Source organism: Pongo abelii, chromosome 17 (genome assembly GCF_028885655.2).
Source record: "Pongo abelii isolate AG06213 chromosome 17, NHGRI_mPonAbe1-v2.0_pri, whole genome shotgun sequence".
Classification (NCBI taxonomy): domain Eukaryota; kingdom Metazoa; phylum Chordata; class Mammalia; order Primates; family Hominidae; genus Pongo; species Pongo abelii.
In genome coordinates, this window is record NC_072002.2 from 78,194,201 (window position 1) to 78,214,712 (window position 20,512).

Genomic DNA, 20,512 nt, shown 5'->3' on the forward strand with positions numbered 1-20,512 from the left:
ACTATAAACCCAAACATAGTAAGAATCACTTTCTGGATAGACTGGGTAAACTAGGACTGGCTACCATAAAATACTCTTAAGCAAGGTTACCCGTGTAATTGTGTAATTCTTCCAAGGTCCTAATTTTGTTTGTTTTACTTAGTCTCAAGAAAACAGATATCAGATTATCTTAATTTGCTGTAAAAAGTAACTTAAATAATATCATGCAATAGAGAGGAACCAAAGGAGAGGCGAATTCTTCCAAAAGGCATGCAGAGTTTCTAAACCTGAATATGTCTATAATGAAATAATATTGTCCTATGACTAAATCTACATACAGCTTGACTTTGCAAAGACTGGAATTAAAAATTACATTAGAAAAGAAAGAATTTCTCAGCCAGGCATCATGGCTCACCCCTGTAATCCCAGCACTTTGGGAGGCCAAGGTGAGTGGATCACCCGAGCTCAGGAGTTTGAGAGCAGCCTGGGCAACGTGGCGAAGCCCCGTCTCTACTAAAAATACAAAAACGTAGCCAAGCGTGGTGGCGAGCACCTGTGGTCCCAGATACTCAAGAGGCTGAGGTGAGAGGATTGCTTGGGCCTGGGAGGCGGAGGTTGCAGTGAGCCGAGATTGTGTCACTGCATTCCAGCCTGGGTGACAGAGTGAGGCCGGGCGCAGTGGCTCACACCTGTAATCCCAGCATTTTGGGAGGCCGAGGCAGGTGGATCACTTAAGGTCAGGAGTTTGAGACCAGCCTGGCCAACATGGTAAAACCCTGTCTCTACTAAAAAAAAAAAAAAAAAAAAAAGATATACACACACACACACACACAATAGCCAGGTGTGGTCGCACACACCTGTAATCCCAGGTATTCCGGAGATGGAGGTTGCAGTGAGCCAAGTAGTGCCACTGCACTCCAGCCTGGGTTACAGAGCGAAACTCCGTCTCAAAAAAAAAAGAATGAATTACTCAACACCACAGGTTCTTCGTTCAGCTCATTCATTTCTAGCAATGCAAGGACCCCATGTGAGCTCCTGGGGACCTGAAATGCTGGCCTTCCCTGCCTCCACTTTTATCTACTTGCATCAAAACTGGTGTTTAAAACTCACAAAATGCCATTTCATTAAATTTGTGTTTTCATTTATGTAAGGTGGCTTCAACGCCAAAACAAATTCATTGTTAGAAAAGTCAAGCTATAAATAAAAGGTAGCTAATTTTGTCTTTCTTGGTTTGCAAAAGAAATTACAGACGTACAGGCCAGGCGTGGTGGCTCACGCCTGCAATCCCAACACTTTGGGAGGCCGAGGCGGGCGGATCACAAGGTCAGGAGTTCGAGACCAGCCTGGCCAAAATGGTGAAACCCTGTCTCTACTAAAAATACAAAAATCAGCCAGGCATGGTGGTGGGCGCCTGTAGTCCCAGCTATTCGGGAGGCTAAGGCAGGAGAATCACTTGAACCCAGGAGGCAGAGGTTGCAGTGAGCCGAGATCATGCCACTGCACTCTGGCCTGGGCAACAGAGTGAGATGCTGTCTCAAGAAAAAAGAAAAAAAAAAGAAATTATAGAGGTCCAAGACTAAGTCTGTGACATTATTTAAATTTTCCCCCAAGGCCCTTCCAGGCTGCCATTCCTACTGGGTCCTGTCCAGCCCTCCACCCACTTGAGCAGTTACCATACTATCACCCTCCTTGCACATGGGTGAATCCAAGATCCCCACAGAAGTATGCCATGCTGACATTCCCAGGGTGTCCATCATTCCTCCCTTCATTTCTTCATTCAACAAACATGTCTGAGCATGTGCTACATGCCAAGCACTATGCCAGGCATAGAATTGCAGCAGCAGACGAGCCAGCTGTGGTCACTTTCCCCCAGTCCCCATATGGGGAGCAAGAAGATGTCATGACAGTTCACGTGCACACAGTGTCACTGCTTTGTGCTCCAAAAACAACTTTGGCAAGACAAAAACAAACCCTGACAAAAAATAAAAACAGATTCTGTGTTGACTTGATACAGAAAAACACATTTTGCTAAACTTCTAGGGAGGGACAAGGTTCCTCTTATGGTGTATAGATTTCACTAGAGATATATATCATGTCCTAAGCAAATCATAGCGAAAAATTATAGAGAAACACCTACACACCTTCACGTATCAGCTCCAGAATCACTGCTTCCAGCACTTCTGACCTGGCCAAGGGCCCTCCCTGGCTTCCTATGGCCAGGTGTGCTCCTTAAACTAGACCTTGGCCTCTCCCACCTCAGGATCTGCAGTATCTATGATGATGTTGCCTAATATGCCAATGGTACTAAATAAATATTTGTGGGGCCGACCTGATTTCAACAGAGAAGTGTTTGGCCTAAATCAAAGAGAGAATCAGTAGTTCAGGAAACACATCTCACATCAAGGAAGAAGCGCTTTCTAGGTGTGAATGCTAAGATGTTTAGCACAGCCTCTTTGACTAATTTCAAGTTGAAGAAGCAAGTCAGTAATAATGAACCTAGAAGCCTTACCTCATTTCGTGCAACCAGAGTTATAAAGGCTCCTTGTTTATAGCATTCGATAGCAATGCACTTCCCAATGCCGCTGGAACCTCCTGTAACCTAAAACAAAATCATAAAATATTCTTAGCACTTGAAATCTCCCCTCTGTAGGAAGTTTTTATAAAAAACAACTATGACAGGCTCTTAAAATGAATCTACAAGAACTAAATGGTTAGCTGTTGTAACTTCTTCATCCCAAACTTAATGACTGGAGTAAGTGTAAGCATGAAAGATACTATCAGCAAGGCCTGCTGCTCTGACTGTTTTCTTATTGACCCATAAATTGCACACCTATAATATTTTTCTGAGTTCACTGGTGGAAAAGTGCCCTATAAATCTAGCTCATAAATTATACATTAGTCTGCCTCTTGATTCCAAATCCAAATGAATCTTATTTTCTTAATGCACATTTATGCAAGATTAGCTCTACAACAGATGAAAAGAATGGCCACCTGCATATATATTTGAAATGACTGCTTGGTATAAAAGTAATATACAATCACAAGGAAATCCTGAAAAGTAAAGCTCTTCTTGCACTATTCTATCCCTATCTACAGTTCAGCTATACTGGCTGTCTTTCAATTATGGAATTATTCCTAATATTCACTGTTGTACATAAATCATGCTGGGAGGAAGATCTCTGACTCCATGTTAGGATTTTAACATCATTGGGAAGTGTCTCCTATGCAAATGCACCTATCTCTATGGGACTCATAGGCATCCCTTACTTCTTTTTAGCTTCAACGTGCCACCACTGAAGAGATTTATTTGGTGAGTAATCAGCCAGTTATCAGCAGATTACTGTAAAAACCCTCCAACCACAGTACGTTTGCACATCCTACTTCCCTTGCAAAGAATGCTCCTCTCCCCATTTCATCTGACACCTACTCGCCCATCAAATCTCAGCTCAAATACCACTTCCTCAGGAAAGCCTTCACTGTCTCCCCTGCCCCCACACTGACATACTTTTCAGCACTGTATTTCTTTGACATGCACATAATAAACAGCTCTAGATTTATTTGTGTGATTATCTGATTCACAACCACCTCTCCTATCACCTACCCATAAACTCCATTAAAAACACCAATTGTTTTTCTGTTCCCCACTATATTCCTAGCACTTAGCATGGGGAGAGCTCAATATATATTATATATTTCACTGAATAAGTGAACAATGCAACATTATCTTTCTTTCTTTTTTTTTTTTTTTTTTTTGAGACAGAGTCTTGCTCAGTCACCCAGGCTGGAGGTGCAGTGGCACGATCTCGGCTCACTGCAACCTCCGCCTCCCAGGTTCAAGCGATTCTCCTGCCTCAGACACCCAAGTAGTAGGGATTACAGGCATGCGCCACCATGCCCAACTAATTTTTGTATTTTTAGTAGAGATGGGGTTTCACCATGTTGGCCAGGCTGCTCTCGAACTGCTGACCTCAAGTTATCCACTCTCCTTGACCTCCCAAAGTGCTGCGATTATAGGAGTGAGCCACCGCACCCGGCCATATCGTTCTAGTCACTGTCCCTATGCAAATTACATAATATTGCATAGTATTGTGTCCTGTTTTTAAAAAATTATATTGTAATGTCTTATGTCAAAAAACAAAAAGGTTTCACAATACTTCATCAAACAGCTGCATCAAAACTTAAACATTTCCCTATAATCAGACATTTAGATTATTCCTAATATTCACTCTTATACATAAATCATGCTGGGAGGAAGATCTCTGACTCCATGTTAGGATTTTAACATCACTGGGAAGTGTCTCCTACGCAAATGCACCTATCTCTATGGGACTCATAGGCATCCCTGACTTCTTTTTAGCTTCAACCTGCCACCACTGAAGAGATTTATTTGGTCGGTAATCAGCCAGTTATCAGCAGAAGATTACTGTAAAAATACAGCTGTTGTTGGCCGGGCGCGGTGGCTCGCGCCTGTAATCCCAGCACTTTGGGAGGCTGAGGCGGATGATTTTCTGCTTTTTTCCTGCAATTTTACTACTGTAACTAGACAGATAACACTAGTATATAAAATTGTTTTAAAAATGAAACAATTGCTATAAGTTTGTTCTTAATTATGTACAGGCAGACAGTCTAACCATCAGCTCCCTCTCCCAACAATACCACACAGTCAACTCCTAACAAATCTCAAGAACAATAATTACACTTTTCACTCTTCTTATGACATTAAAAAAGAAGACAGACGGTGACACCATGTGAATTATTCATGTCATTCTCACATTATTTAGAGTGTGAAATAATAATCCTGCGTATTAAAGCGGGATGGTAAAAATAAGAAATTCTTCTTGATCCACCTGGACAGACACAGCATTTATTATCTCACGTATGACCTGCCGCGGGATGGGGCTGGAAGGACTGGAGTCAAGGGTCAGTGAAACTGTCTTACAAATAAGGAATTCCAATTTTCATTCTGCGTTTAGCTTTACTTTTTGCAAAGTTATGCTCTATAAACTCAAGCTCTGAAAGGATCCAACGTTTAAAGCCATGCTTTTGAGGCAGCAGTTCTCTTGCGGATGTAAAACTTTCAGAATTTAGCGTGTCAAGTTTTGCCTTTCTCCTTATTTTATTTTTTGTAATGAATCCACACTCTTTCCCCATTAGGAACAGGAGGTGCTGGAAAAAGCTAATAGCTTTACAAAGGAGAAATTAAAGAGATACATTTTCTCATTCACAAACCCTTGTACAGCTTTAAAGCATACTAAGAGAAACGACCATCTTATCTTATACCAGCTCAGCGCGGGGGCTCGGATCTCCGGTGCAGAGATAGGACAGGAAGAGGTGTGCCGCCAGCTTTGTAACCAAACCTCCTTATTCCTAACTCCCCGCCTCACTGTGCCTCGGGTTTGGGAGATCCAAACAAGAATGCTGGTGAGAAAGCCACTGCAAACGGGAAAGTGCTGGGCGCAGGCAAGGAGGCATTCTCTCTGTTTAAGGTGCCACATTTGCAGAACAGGGATCGCTGAATATGCGAGCTTCCGGCAAGAAATAAATCACACCCATCCACCTCTCCTTCATTCCTCGCACACTAGCCTTGTCGTTTAGCTCATCCTTCCCACTAGAAAACAGCAAAGGATTGCATTGGAGCAGCAATCAGCAGATGCCACGCTGAGCTCAGAAACAAGCAGTGTAGACGGGACAGGCGTCCCAATACCGCTAAGCCACCACCGCCAGCCCGCTGGGTTCTGAGCAGTTTCCCCAGGTGAGTCACTTCCTGGAATCCTCTGGCAGAGGCTCTTCCAGTCACTCGCACAGGCCATCTTCCAGTTCCGAGCTTCCTCGGCGGGTCCCGGCGGCTGGGACCCCACTTCCCCGCTGTCTGCCCCCGCCCGGGACCGCGCGCCGCACCCTGCGCACCACCGACCGCTGTGTCCTTGGCAAAGTTTCTCAGCCTCTCTGTGCCTCAGTTGACTCATCAGAAAAACTGAGGACAAAACATCCACATCCCAGGGATGTTGCATGGATTCACGAGCAGCCACCAAACCCCTGGGGCCCCAGGAACCCTGCGGCCGGCGCGGTACCCGTCGCACGCTCTCCGGCCCTAGGAGGAGCCCGAGGCAGCGGAGGGCGGGTCCGCGAGGCCGGGTGCCGGGGCCGGAGCCGGGGCCGGGGGAAAAGCGCCGGGGTGGACGGCGGCAGGTGACCTTCCCCATTTGGCCATGCCTTCCTGAGGACTGCGGCCTGGAAAAAGGGACGTAGATCGGCGCGGCCTCAGCAGCGGAAAGGCCGCGCGGGCCGGGAGGTCGGGGGGCAGCAACAGGAGGCCACTCACCACCACATGCGCCCCGGGCAGGGCGAGGGGCTTGGGGCTGATAAGCGGAGACACCATGTACAGCAGCAGCACGAAGGCCACGAGGAAGGCGGCAGCCAGCAGCAGCATCGCTCCGCGGGGCCAGGGGCCCGGAGCGGCCGGGCGGGGGCCGCCAGGCAAGGCGCGCAGGGCTGGGCGGCGGCTAGGCGAGAATCACGCGCGGCGGGCGGGCGCCTGGAGTGTTTGGGTTTGCGGACCGGGGCGGGCCGCGGCGGAGGGGAAGAGGAGGAGCCGGCGCGGGCACCACCCAGGCGGGGCGGTGTTTCCAGGGGGCGCGTAGGCCGCCACCGCCACCACTGCCAGAATCGCCTCTCTCGGGTCGCCGGGTGTCTCCCACTCCCCCGGCCTCGGGACGGGGCCCGCAGTCCGCAGCCTCTCCCGTGGAAACCGGGCCTCCCGTCCCTGTGCGTGGCGAGCGGGCTCCGGGCAGCGCCAGATGCGAGCGCGCCGGGAAGGGCTGCGAAGACTCGCTTTCGGGAGCTCGAGTGTCTTCTTAGGACCCCGCAGGCGGGTTTCCAGGCCTGCCACGGCCTCCAGTGTAGGCGTGACGAGCGCTCCTTCCTGGAGTTCAGCCCTCGGCTTGGGACCGCCCGCCTGGTTGCTCGTAGGCCCCGGAGCATCGGAAAGGGCGGCTGGAGGCTCCCGGAGCGGGCTCAGCCTGGGAGCCCGGCGACTACGCTCTGAAATCCCGGGCTCCATTCCATATTTTTTGGCGTTTTTAGAAGGTGGTCAAGGCCCACTTTCGCTTTTCAGAGGACCGGAAAGCCTTAACAGGGAGTTTTGAGAAATCACTAAGGTAATTCAATTTCATTGAGTTCAGAGTTCATCTTTACCAAGCAGGTTCAAAACAAATAAATAAAAAACGCAAACAACTCAGCTTTATTAAGGTCTCGTTCACGTACTATAGCATACAATTCCCGATTTAACGTGCGTAATAGGCCGGGCGAGGTAGCTCACGCCTGTAATCCCCGACCTTTGGGAGGCTGAGGCGGGCAGATCACTTCAGGTCAGGAGTTCGAGACCAGCCTGGCCATGATGGTGAAACCCCGTCTCTACTAAAAACACAAAAATTAGCTGGGCATGGTGGCGTATGCTTGTAATCCCAGCTACCCTGGAGGCTGAGGCAGGAGAATCGCTTGAACCCGGGAGGCAGAGATTGCAGTGAGACCGCGCCTTTGCACTCCAGCCTGGGGGACAGATCAAGACTCCGTCTCAAAAATAAATAAATAAATAAAGCTCATAATAAATTGTTTTTAATATAGTCACAGTTGTGGACCCATCACTACCATAAATTTTAGAACATTTTTGTCACAACCCCCCAAAATCCTATACTCATTAGCAGTCACGACCCATTTCCTCCCAAGCCCCGACCAAGCCTAAGCAATCCCTCATCTTTCTGCCTCTATGAACTTGCCTATTCGGGATATTTCACATAAATGGAATCATATAATATGTAGCCTTTTTCATCTTATCTTTCACTTACTGTAATGTTTTCAAGGTTCATCCATGATATGAAGTACTACATGTTAATACTTCATTTATTTTTATTGCCAAATAATATCCCATTGTATGACTATACCACATTTTAATTTTCCATTCATCAATTGAGGAATATTTAGGTTGTTTCCACTTTTTGACTATTAGAATTATGCTAACTGTAAATATTCATTTACAGGTTTTTGTGTGGGCATTATGTTTCATTTCTCTTGGGTACATGCCTAGTAGGGGAGCTGCTACATCTTATGGCAACTCTATGTTTAACTATCTGAGGAATTGCCAGAACGTTTTCCAAAGTGACTACAACATTTTGTGTTCCCACCAGCAGTGTATGTGGGTTCCAATTTCTCTACATCTTCACTAACACTTGTTATCGTCCGTCTTTCTGATTATAGCTTTTTTGGTTGGTGTGAAGTCTCATTGTGATTTTAATTTGCATAGAGGCACATATTTTTGTTTGCTTACTTGCTTTTCATTTTTGTTGTTGTTTCTAGAAATACTAGGGAGCTAAGGAGAAAAAAAAGTTTTTGTTTTCCTTTTTTTCTTGACTTACAGCAGTTAGCCAAACTGCAAAATTTGAGGGCATAATGTCCAAGACTTCTGATATCAATGCAAGTTTAGAGGTTCCTGAACCACCCTCAGGTTTGATAATTCACTGGAAGGACTCACAGAACTCACTGAAAGCCATTATGCTCATAGTTATGGTTTATTATGGGGAAAGAATACAGATCAAAATCAGCTAAGGAAAGAAATGCCTAAGGCAGAGTCTGGAGGGCTCCAAATGCAAAGCTCCTGTTGTCATCTCCCTCAGGCTGTGTTACCTTCTCAGCATTGGTATGTGACAATATGCTTGGAGTACTGCCAACCAGGGACGCTTGCCTGAGCTTCTGTGTCCAGAATTTTTATTGGGACTCCAGCACATAGGCTTGATCAGTCGTCCACTTGGTTGAACTGAGACTCCAACTAGACTGATAGTGCATGACAAAAGCCCCCTAATTCACATGCTTGGTCTCTCTGGTATGGCCAGTCTCCACCCTAAAATCCAGTTTGCCCGGTCCCCATCTAAACAGAAGTACTCCTATCAGATATGACATAGATAACCTCCCATAAGCCAAGGGCAAATGTCAAACCTTGTCTTTGGGCAAGACTGAATCCTTTACAACACGGCTGCCACCTGGCCTTTGGCCAAAGCTCTCACAGTAAAATGAACATGTATCTGACATTTGGAGGAGGCAGTGTAGAGTAGGAGGCTTTTAACTCAACTTCTCAATACATTTGGCCATCAGTGTGAATATTATAACCTCACTTAAAATCCCAGAGTTACACTGTATTATATGGTAGTAAACATAATTTGAAAAATTAGAGTCAAAAGATAGTGGCAGATAGATATAAGAGTTCCACTCTGCCATCAACAACTGGTCCAGTTCATCATCATCTTATATGACCAAAATGTCTCCCAGAGAAATGCCACTCAGGCTTGAAGGTTCCCATTTGATGCTATCAGTTTCCAAAAACAGAAGTGGCCTTCACCATTTCAGGTACCAGACTGTGTTTTTAACATGTTTTGTCCACCAAGTATCCCATAGTTTTTAATATTAACAACTTGTATGGGCTCAGCAATCTTACTGGTTGCCATTTAGCATGTCCAATCAATATTGTCTGAAGGGCGGATCCACCTGTCTTGTGTTTTACATTACTAGGTAAAGGAAATTTTCCTCAGGCAATATCCATCCCCATAGTACATTCATGTAAAGGGGATGCAACCACTCCAAATAGAGTCTGTTCAGACATTCCAGTTTCTATCCAAACTTTCATTTTAATCCCATCAAATGTATTTTCATATCTTTCCAATCTGTTGCCTTGGTTAGAATTTCACTAACAGAAAAACAGTGCATGGGGCTCCCATGTCAAAGAATTTTGGAAATGTTTCTTTTCCACCCCTGACAATTTACCCATTCACATACATTTGGTCTTGGACCCCAGCCAGAGATTAGGCCAATGGGCCTAGGTTCGTTCTTCAGTTTTTGTTTGTTTTGTTTTGTTTGTGTGTGTGTGTGTGTGTGTGACAGAGTCTCGCTCTGTTGCCCAGGCTGGAGTGCAGTGGCATGATCTCGGCTCACTGCAACCTCCGCCTCCTGGGTTCAGGTAACTCTCCTGCCTCAGCCTCCTGAGAAGCTGGGATTATAAGCATGCACCACCATGCCTGGCTAATTTTTGTATTTCAGTAGAGATGGGGTTTCACCATGTTGGCCAGGCTGGTCTCAAACTCCTGACCTCAGGTGATCCACCCACCTCGGCCTCCCAAAGTGCTAGGATTACAGGCATAAGCTACCTGCCCTGCCTTTCTTCAGTTCTTACCTTGACTACTTTGCGTATCTTCACCCCAGGTGATTGGAAGTCAGGTTTCTTACGGTCATCTTTGCTTTGCAGCTTTTAAAATTTATCCAAACTAGGTTGAATAAAGCGGATTTGTTTAGCACCCTTCAATGTTGGGGGACTAGTAAGGGTTTCCATTTGTCCATCCAACTTCTGAGAGTGCTGCATTAAGACTTTTGTTTCAACACCACCAATGCCCACTTTATTTATGATATTTCTTAATAACTATTTTTAAATTTCTATCCATTCTCTCTCCCTTTTCTCTTTCCTTAGTCTCTTAGAATAAGTCTGCTCTCTGTTGTTTTAGCGTAACTTTTCCCTTTGGAGGTGGCCCTGAACTAGCAGCTATGGCTCAGTGGCTAGAATTCCAGCTTGGCCCAGCATCAGGTTCTGCCCCAACACTATCCCTATAATTTAGCGATTACAGATAATAACAATCAAGAGATTCCATGTTCAGCTTTCTGATGTTGTTGTTCCTTTGCATTTATTTTGGCCTCCAGTGAGCCAATTCTCTATGAATGAGACCCCATGATATCTAAATTCCACTGGTAAATTTACTTCAAGTAAGATAAATAAACCCCATGACTACCTGGGATTTATTTCAAGGATGCAAGACTGTTTCAATATTTAAAATTCAATCAGTATAATCTATCATATTAACAGGTGAAAGAAGGAAAATCACATGATCATATATCAATCAATGTAAAAAAGGCATTTGACAAAATTTGACACCCATTCATAATTAAAATTCTCAGAAATATAAGAATATAGAGGAACTTCCTCAACTTTATGAAGAACATTTGTAGAAAAACCTACAGCTAATAGTGAAATATTGAATGCTTCCTCCATAAGATCAAGGACAAAGCTAAGAAACTTGCTCTCATCACTCTCATTCAACAGTCCTGGGAGTTCTAGATCAGTAAGGCAAGAAATAATCAATAAGGCAAGAAAAGGAAGTAAACATCATACAGATCAGAAAGGAATAAGTAAAACGACTCCTACTTGCAGATGGCATGATTGATTATGCAGAAAATCCCTAAGAATCTTGAAAAAAGAAAAACACCTAGTAGAATTTAAGCATCTCCAGAAAATTTGCATAATACAAAAATAAAAGAATATACAAAAATAAAATGCATTTTTATATACTAGCCATGAACTTGTGGACACTACAATTAAAAATACGATTTCATTTATAATTTCTGAAAGAAATGAAATAGGTGTAATCTAACAAAACATGTACAGGACTTGCATGTTGAAAACTGTGCAATGCTGATGAAAGAAATCAAAGATCTAAATAAACCGACATACTATGTTCATGAATTAGAAGACTCCATATAGTAAAGATATCAATTTTTTCCAAACTGATATATTATTTTAATGCACTGCCTATTCAAACTATAGCAATATTTTTGTAAACATAGACAAGATTACTATAAAATTTATATGTAAAGGCAAAGAAATTAAAATAGTGAAAACATTTTTTAAAAGAAGAATAAAGTGGAAGTAATCAATCTACCTGATTTCCCGACTGATTATATAGCTACAGCAATGAAAACTGTGTGGTATTGGCAGAAGGGAAGACACGTAGATCAACAGGCCCCAAAAATAAACCCACAAGAATATACCTAACTGATTTTTGACAAAAGTGCAAAAGCAATTTAATGGAGGAAAGATACCCTTTTCAATAAATGGGACTGCCAGGCTAGGTGTGGTGGCTCATGCCTGTAATCCCAGCTCTTTGGGAGGCCAAGGTGGGTAGATCACCTGAGGTCAGGAGTTCGAGACCAGCCTGGCCAACATGGTGAAACCCCATATCTACTAAAAATACAAAAATTAGCTGGGCATGGTTGTGAGAGCCTGTAATCCCAGCTACTCTGGAAGCCAAGGCATGAGAAACACTTGAACCCAGGAGGCGGAGGTTGCCGTGAGCCAACATCACACCATTGCACTCCAGCCTGGGCAAAAAGAGCGAAACTCTGTCTCCAAAAAAAAAGAAAAAGAAAAGAAAAGAACAAAAGAAATGGGACTGCCACAACTGGACTTCCATAGACAAAGAAAAACAAACAAATAGAAAAAAAATACCTCAACCAAAAGTTTATACCATCTGCAAAACTTAAGAAAGTGTGATGGCTAATTTTGTGTGTCAACTTCATTGAGCCATGTGGTGCCCTGATATTCAGTCAAACATTATTCTGCGTGTTTCTGTGAGGGTATTTTGGATGAGATTTATCATTTAACCTAGAAGACTGAGTAAAGCGGATTGTACCTCCTACTGTGGGTGGACCTCATCCAGTCAGTTGAAGGCCTGAATAGAACAAAAAGGCAGATCCTTCCTTTCGTAAGAGAGAATTCTTCCTGCCTGATGATCTTTAGACTAGGACATTGGCTTTTTCCTCTGCCTTTGGCTTGAACTGAAACATTAGCTCTCCTGGGTCTCTAGTTTGCCAACTCGCCCTGCAAATCTTGGGATTTTCCAGCCTCTATAATTGCATAAGCCAATTTCTTATAATTAATCTCTTTGCTTATATATACATCCTATTCATTCTATTTCTCAGGAGTACCCTAAATAATACAGACAGGGTCATGGACTTAAATCTAAAACAATAAAGTGTTAGGAAAAAACACACTTTGAGAGCTAAGATTAGGTAAAGACTTCCTAGATTTGGCACCAAAAGCACAGTCCCTAGAAGAAAACATTGATAAATTGGGCTTCATCAAAATTTAACATTTTGACTCTGCAAAATACCCTGACAAAAGGAAAAAAAGGCAAGCTGCAGATGGGGAGAAAATATTTGCAAACCACATATCTGACAAAGGACTAGTATCCAGGATATGCAAATAATTCTCAAAACCCAACAATAAAAAAATTGAAACCGTCAGGTGCAAAGGCTCATGCCTGTAATCCCAGCACTTTGGGAGGCAGAGGCGGTGGACCACTTGAAGTCAGGAGTTCGAGACCAGCCTGGCCAACATGGTGAAACCCCATCTCTACTAGAGATACACAAAAAACTAGCCAGGCATGGTGGTGGGTGCCTGTAATGCCAGCTCCTCAGGAAGCTGAGGCAGGAGAATCTGGGAGGTAGAGGTTGCAGTGAGCTGAGAATCACACCATTGCACTCCAGCCTGGGCAACAAGAGTGAAACTCCATCTCAACAATAATAATAATAAAACCAATTGTAACATAGGAAATTTACATGAGATATTTCCATGAGGAAGATATACAGATAGGAAATAAGCACATGAAGAAATATGTCCAACATCATCTGCCATTAGAGAAATACAAATTAAAACCACAATGGGCTGGGTGCAGTGGCTCATGCCTGTAATCCCAGCACTTTGGGAGGCCAAGGCAGGTGGATCACCTGAAATCAAGAGTTTGAGACCAGCCTGGCCAACATGGTGAAAACCCGTCTCTACTAAAAATACAAAAATTAGCTGGGCGTGGTGGCATGCCCTTGTAATCCCAGCAACTCAGAAGGGTGAGGCAGGAGAATCACTTGAACCCAGGAGGCAGAGTTTGCAGTGAGCTGAGATCACGCCACTGCACTTCATCCTGGGTGACAGAGTGAGACCTTGTCTCAAAAAATATATATAAAATAAAACCACAATGATGTATCAGTATATGTTGATAAAAATGGCTAAAACAAAAAATAGTGACAACACCAAATGTTGGTGAGGATGTGGAGAAACTAGATTACTCATACATTGCTGATGGGAATGTAAAAAATGGCACAGCCTTTCTGGAAAACAGTCTGGCAGTTTGTTGAAAAAAAGAAAAGCAAAAACTGAGCCTGCAACTACTACGTGACCCAGCAATCACATTCCTGGGCATTTATCCCAGAGAAATGAAGACTTATGTTCACATAAAAACATGTATATAAATGTTTATAGCAACTTCATCCAAAATAGTAAAAAACTGGAAGCAATTCAGATGTCCTTCAACAAGTGAATGGTTAAACAAACTGTGGTACATATGTACCGTGGAACTCAACAATACTCAACAGTACCATGCTACTTGACAATAAAAAAGAATGGATGGCAGAGTACAGTGGCTCATGCCTCTAATCCCAGCACTTTGGGGGGCCAAGTCAGGCAGATCACTTGAGTCCAGGAGTTTGAGACCAGCCTGGGCAACATGGCAAAACACCATCTCTACAAAAATACAAAAAATTAGCTGGACATGGTGGCATGTGCCTGTAGTCCCAGCTACTCAGGAGGCCAAGGCATGAGAATAGCTTGAACCCGGGAGGCAGAGGCTGCAGGGAGCCAAGATTGTGCCACTGCATTCCAGCCTGGGCAACAGAGCAACACCCTGTCTCAAAAAAAAAAAAAAATGGATTATTGATACACACAGCAACCAGGATGAATTATGCTAAGGGAAAAAAGTCAATCCCAAAAAGTTAACAAAAAGTCAATCCCACAGTTACATGCTATGTGATTCCATTTATATAACATTCTTGAAATGGCAATATCATAAATAAATAACAGGCTGGGAGTGGTGGCTCACACCTGTAATCCCAACACTTTGGGAGGCTGAGGCGAACAGATCACTTGAGCTCAGGAGTTCAAGACCAACCTGGGCAACATGGTGAAACCCTGCTTCTACCAAAGGTAGAAAAACTTAGCCAGGCATGGTGTCCTGCATTTGTAGTCCCAGCTACTTGGAAGGCTGGAGGTAGGATAACTGCTTGGGGGTGGGCAGGGGAACGGGAGGTAGAAGTTACAGTGAGCTGAGATTGCACCACTGCACTCCAGCCTGGATGACAGAGCGAGATTGTCTCAAAAAATTCAAAAAAATTTTTTTAAAACTAACATCATTGGCCGGGCACGGTGGCTCACATCTGTAATTCCAGCACTTTGGGAGGCCGAGGTGGATGGATCACCTGAGGTCAGGAGTTCAAGACCAGCCTGACCAACATGGTGAAACCCTGTCTCTACTAAAAATACAAAATTAGCCGGGTGTGGTGGTGCATGCCTGTAATCCCAGCTACTTGGGAGGCTGAGGCAGGAGACTCCCTTGAACCCAGGAGGCAGAGGTTGTAGTGAGCCAAGATTGTGGCATTGTACTCCAGCCTGGGTAACAAGAGTGAAACTCCACCTCAAACACGACAAAACAAAAAATCAAAAACTAACATCATTTCTAGGGATTAAGGAGGACGTGGAACAGGAGGGGAGTAGGTGTGGCTATAAAAAGGGGAGCATGTGATAATAAGAATGTTCTGTATCTTGACTATATCTGTGTCAATATGCTGGTTGTGATATAGTGGTGTAATTTTGCAGGATGTTACCTCTGGGGGAAAGTGGGTACAGGGGATCTCTGTTTTGTGCCTTACAACTACATGTGCATCTACAATTATCTCAAAATAAAAAGTTTAATAAAAACAGAGAAAATTAAAGTGAAAGAGGACAGCAGGAGAGTGGGTGGGTGAGATGCAGCAATACAAGAAGAGGCAGGAGAGATCTTAAGCACAACTGGGACTCAACCCACCATTGTCGGCTTTGAAAGTGGAGGAGGGCGCCACAAGCCAAGGAGTGTAGGTGGCCTCTAGAAAGTGGGAACACCTCTCAGCTGACAGCCAGCAAGATCATGGGACTTCAGTCCTACAACCACAAGGAATTGAATTCTGCCCACAGCATGAATGATCAAGGAAAGTAATTCTTCCCAGGCTGGAGTACAGTGGTGCAATCATAATCCAGGCTGGAATGCAGTGGTGTGATTAGAGCTCACTGCAGCCTCAAACTCCTGGTCTCAAGCAATCCTCCCACCTCAGTTTCCTGAGTAGCTGGGACTACAGGCTTGCAACACTATGTCTGGCTGACGTCCTGATTTTAGCCCAGTGAGACCTGTACTGGACTTCTGACTGACAGAACTGTAAGATAATGCATCTGCATTGGTTTAAGACACTAACTTTGTGGTAATTTGTTACAACAGTATTACAAAACTAATACAAGTTATTCCTGCCTATTCAGATTCACACATACCAAAAACACAGAATGCATATAACCTAAATTCTGGCCACAACCTACTGGCCATCCGTGAAAACCCTACAAAATACAAACTCAGAAGCACTATATTGGGTGACTGGCTCTCAGCCCCTCAGAACCCAGCTGACAATGCAGGTTCTTCTTGATATTTTTATCATCCTGGTGATACTGTGTCTTACAGAAAGGATTTTTTTGGTCTCTAAGTATGGCATTATACCCAAATTTTCCTGTATTGGTCAACCTGATGCAGTTCATCAGCAATGTCTTTTTTTCTGAAAGTTCCTCACTCTACCTTCTGCCTTGTGAGCTGGTTTATTTATCAAGATTAATTTCAAGTGTGTCAGTGGCTCAGTGAGGTTTTCCCAAGCAACCTAAGAAGAGTATTTTTTCTCTAATCCACATTTTCCACATTTTAATTATAACATTTATCACATTGTATTATAAAGTAATCACGTGACTTATAACTCTTTGACTCAGAAGATTCTTCCATAGTGCCATGCTGAATTCTGGACACCTAAGTAGGTGTCCAGTAATTTATTGTTAAATTGACTGATGATTTGGTCCTCAAGAAACTTGGGGTTAAATAAATGCATGGGTTATGACAAAGCAGAAATCTAAATAACTCCCTTCTTTCCCTCCTTCCTTCCTTCCTTCCCTCCCTCCCTTCCTTCCTTCCCTCCCTCCCTTCCTTCCTTCTGTTCATTCCAGGTCTTTAGATAATAACTCTTTCAACCAATTGCCTATCAGAAAATCTTGGAATCTGCCTGTGACCTCCCAGCTTCCAGTTGTTCCACCTTTCTGGACCAAACCAATGTACATCTTACACATATTGATTGATGTCTCATGTCTCCCTAAGATGTATAAACCAAGCTGCAGCCCAGCCACCGTGGGCACATGTTCTCAGGATCTCCCGGGGCTGTGTCATGGGCCATTGTTCACTCATATTTGGCTCAGTATAAATCTCTTCAAATGTTTTAGAATTTGACTCTTTTGGTTGACATGAAAAAGTTCAAAGCAGGAAATAAACAGTAAGAACCATTAAGCTAATTTCTAATCTTATCTGATTATTTTTTAAAAATATTTTTTGTATCTTGTTGAAACCATTAAAGAAGTATTTTGGATTACCTTAGAATAGCAATATTGGTATTCTCACTCTTCTTACATTCTTAAAAATGAACAAAATATAGAAAATTAAATTAAAAACAATTTTTTTTGAGACAGAGTCTCTATCTGTCACCCAGGCTAGGGGGTGGCATGATCTCAGCTCACTGTAACCTCCACCTCCCGGGTTCAAGCGACTCTCCTGCCTCAGCCTCCAGAGTAGCTGGGATTACAAGCATGTGCCCCCATGCCTGGCTAATTTTTGTATTTTTAGTAGAGATGGGTTTCACCATGTTTGCCAGGCTGGTCTTGAACTCCTGACCTCAGGGGATCTGCCTGCCTCAGTTTCCCAAAGTGCTAGGATTACAGGCGTGAACCACTGTGCCTGGCCTGAAAGGTACATAGTTTCTTTTTTTCTTCTTCTTCTTTTTTTTGAGACAGAGTTTTGCTCTTGTCACCCAGTCTGGAGTGCAATGGCACAATCTTGGCTCACTGCAACCTCTGCCTCCTGGGTTCAAGTGATTCTCCTGCCTCAGCCTCCTGAGTAGCTGGGATTACAGGCACCTACCACCATGGCTGGCTAATTTTTGTGTTTTTAGTAAAGATGAGGTTTCACCATGTTGGCCAGGCTGGTCTTGAACTCCTGACTTCAGGTGATCTACCTGCCTTGGCCTTCTAAAGTACTGGGATTACAGGTGTGAGCCACCGTGCTCGACCTGAAAGGTAAGTAATTTCTTTTGAAAGGAACTGGCACAATCCTGATACAGAGGTATTATGAGAAAAAAAAAAAAAAAAAAAGAGGAGGAAGAGCGGTGAAGAGCAGAAAGACTCCTCAATAGATCTACCCTCAGGGAAAAAAACAAAACAAAACAAAAAATCTTTTATCTGGATACTTAAATATTTCACCATGATTTAAAACATTTGGTGAAGCAGTTATTTTATGAAGGAAGACTACAAATGCAAGGACTCAGGGAAGAATGATGAAACAACAAGAGGAGATAAAAGTTACACTGGCAGAAATCAGGAAAGAAGTAAAAGTGAAAATCATCATAGAAATGAAAATGAAAGTGAACGCAGTAGGAGAATAGAGTGAAAAACACAGTAAGGAATAGAAAGGAAAGAATGAGTAAAGCAAACAAAATGAAAACAAAGAATTTAAAAGAGAAAAAAAAGATAAGAAAACAAAGGATTTGAGTCAACATATGTATAATAGGAATGCCTGAAGAAAAAAACAAGACATTAGAAATATTTTTAAAAATTTCAAATACACTTTCCTAAAATACTAAAGCATTTGAACATTTATATGTGTGTGTACACACATACACATAGATAGATAGATAGATAGATAGATAGATAGATAGATAGATAGATAGATATGATATGATATGATGTTTTACACCAGGGAAAACTGACTGAAAATAATGAACATTGAGTCGTTCTCTAGTAAGTATTGGATTTTAAAAGAACGAAGACTTTGGTCAGTTAGACAAAATCATCAGGTCCATTGTTTTAGAAAGAGATCAGGCTAGTTTCAGGTTTCTCCAGAGTGACATTCAACATGAGAGAACGATGCAACATCTGTCAGATCCTCAAGGAAGGAATGTTGTGTCAAGGTTTCACGTTCAGCGAATCTGTATTTCAGCCATAAAAGTTACAGACAAATAATTTTGAACATCTAATAACCAAGGAAATATTTTTCCCATAAGCAGTTCTTGAGGAAATTATTAAGACTATAGGATGACTCAGCCAGCCAATAGCTGACTGGAAAAAGCATAGTAAAAGAGCGATCTTTTGAAAATTGAATCTATTTAACAGTAAACCAAAGCCTAAAGCAAATGTGAGATGTAGGGTAAAGAATAATATGTATGTACATGTTATATGCAAAAATAATACAAGGGACAAATTTTGGGAGAGGAAGGAGAAAAACATGTGAAAGATGTGTGGAAAGCATTGAAGATCAGTTAGTCATTGATTCTTTTTTTTCTTTTTTTTTTTTTGAGATGGAGTCTTGCTGTGTCGCCCTGGCTGGAGTGCAGTAGCACAATCTCTGCTCACTGCAACCTCCACCTCCCGGGTTCAAGTGATTCTCATGCTTTAGCCTCCCGAGTAGCTGGGATTACAGGCTCCCGCCACCTCACTTGGCTAATTTTTGTATTTTTAGTAGAGACAGGATTTCACCATGTTGGCCAGGATGGTCTCAAACTCCTGACCTCAAGTGATCCACCCGCTTCAGCCTCCCAAAGTGCTGGGATTACAGGCATGAACTACCACGCCTGGCAGTTAGTCATAGATTCTATCACTAGATATTTTTTAAACTCCAGAAACGATTCTTTATCTTTCAGTGTTCTTTATTTATTTAGATGTGTTTGCTTCATGTAGGTGTTTAAGTGCATGTGTGGGTTTTTTTCTAAATGATTTCAAAGTATAGACATCATGGCACTTCCTCTGCATCCCTGTATGAGCACACTTAAGCATATGTCTTCTAAAGTGAAGGGTAAAATGCACACTAACATTAACTACAATACCATTATCACACCTAAGGCAATAACAATTCCATAATATTACCTACAATCCAGTCCATATTCATATTTCTTCAATTGCCCCCCGATTTTTTTTTTTGATGGGGTTTCACCATGTTGGGCAGGCTGGTCTTGAACTCCTAGCCTTAAGTGATCCACCTGCCCTGACCACTCAAAATGCTGGGATTGCAGGCGTGAGCGAATGCGTCCAGCCCAATATGTCTTTTATAGCTTTTTTTTTTTCCAAACTAGGATCCAAGCAAGATTCACATATTGCATTGAGTTATACATCTCCAACTTTTTTTAATCTAGAAGAATAGAAGAATCTTCCAGCCTTTTTAGAAAAATGACATTAACTTTTTTGAAGAGACTGGGTCAGTTGTCTTGTAGAAGACCCTGCATTCTCTTCTGACTGATTGATTTCTTGTGGTGGTATTTCTCTCTCCAGTGAATTTTTTGTAACCTGGCATTAGGTCTATGGCTCGATTAGATTCAGACTACACATTTTTTTGTAAGAATACTTCATAAGTGGTTTTCATGTTGCATCCCACCAGGTGGCACATGATGTCCAGTTGCCATTGTTAGTGATGCTCAATTTGATTTCCTTGGCAAGGTGGTGACAGCCATAGCTCTCCATTGTAAAGCCAGCGTTCCCCTTGGCAGTGAGCAAGTAATCTGAGAGGACACTTCTGAA

General features: G+C 43.0%; 1 protein-coding gene across 1 annotated transcript in view; it reads right to left on the minus strand.

Annotated features, from left to right (window-relative positions):
• Positions 1–6,880, minus strand: part of KDSR (3-ketodihydrosphingosine reductase) — a 40,885-nt gene extending 34,005 nt beyond the window's left edge. Inside the window, exons 1-2 of the mRNA XM_024235861.3 lie at positions 6,302–6,880; positions 2,489–2,578 (exon numbers count right to left, since the gene is read on the minus strand). Of these exons, the coding sequence (XP_024091629.1) occupies positions 2,489–2,578; positions 6,302–6,409 (198 nt within the window). The 5' untranslated portion in view covers positions 6,410–6,880. The remainder of the gene's footprint in view (positions 1–2,488; positions 2,579–6,301) is intronic.
• Between the last annotated feature and the right edge of the window lie 13,632 nt (positions 6,881–20,512).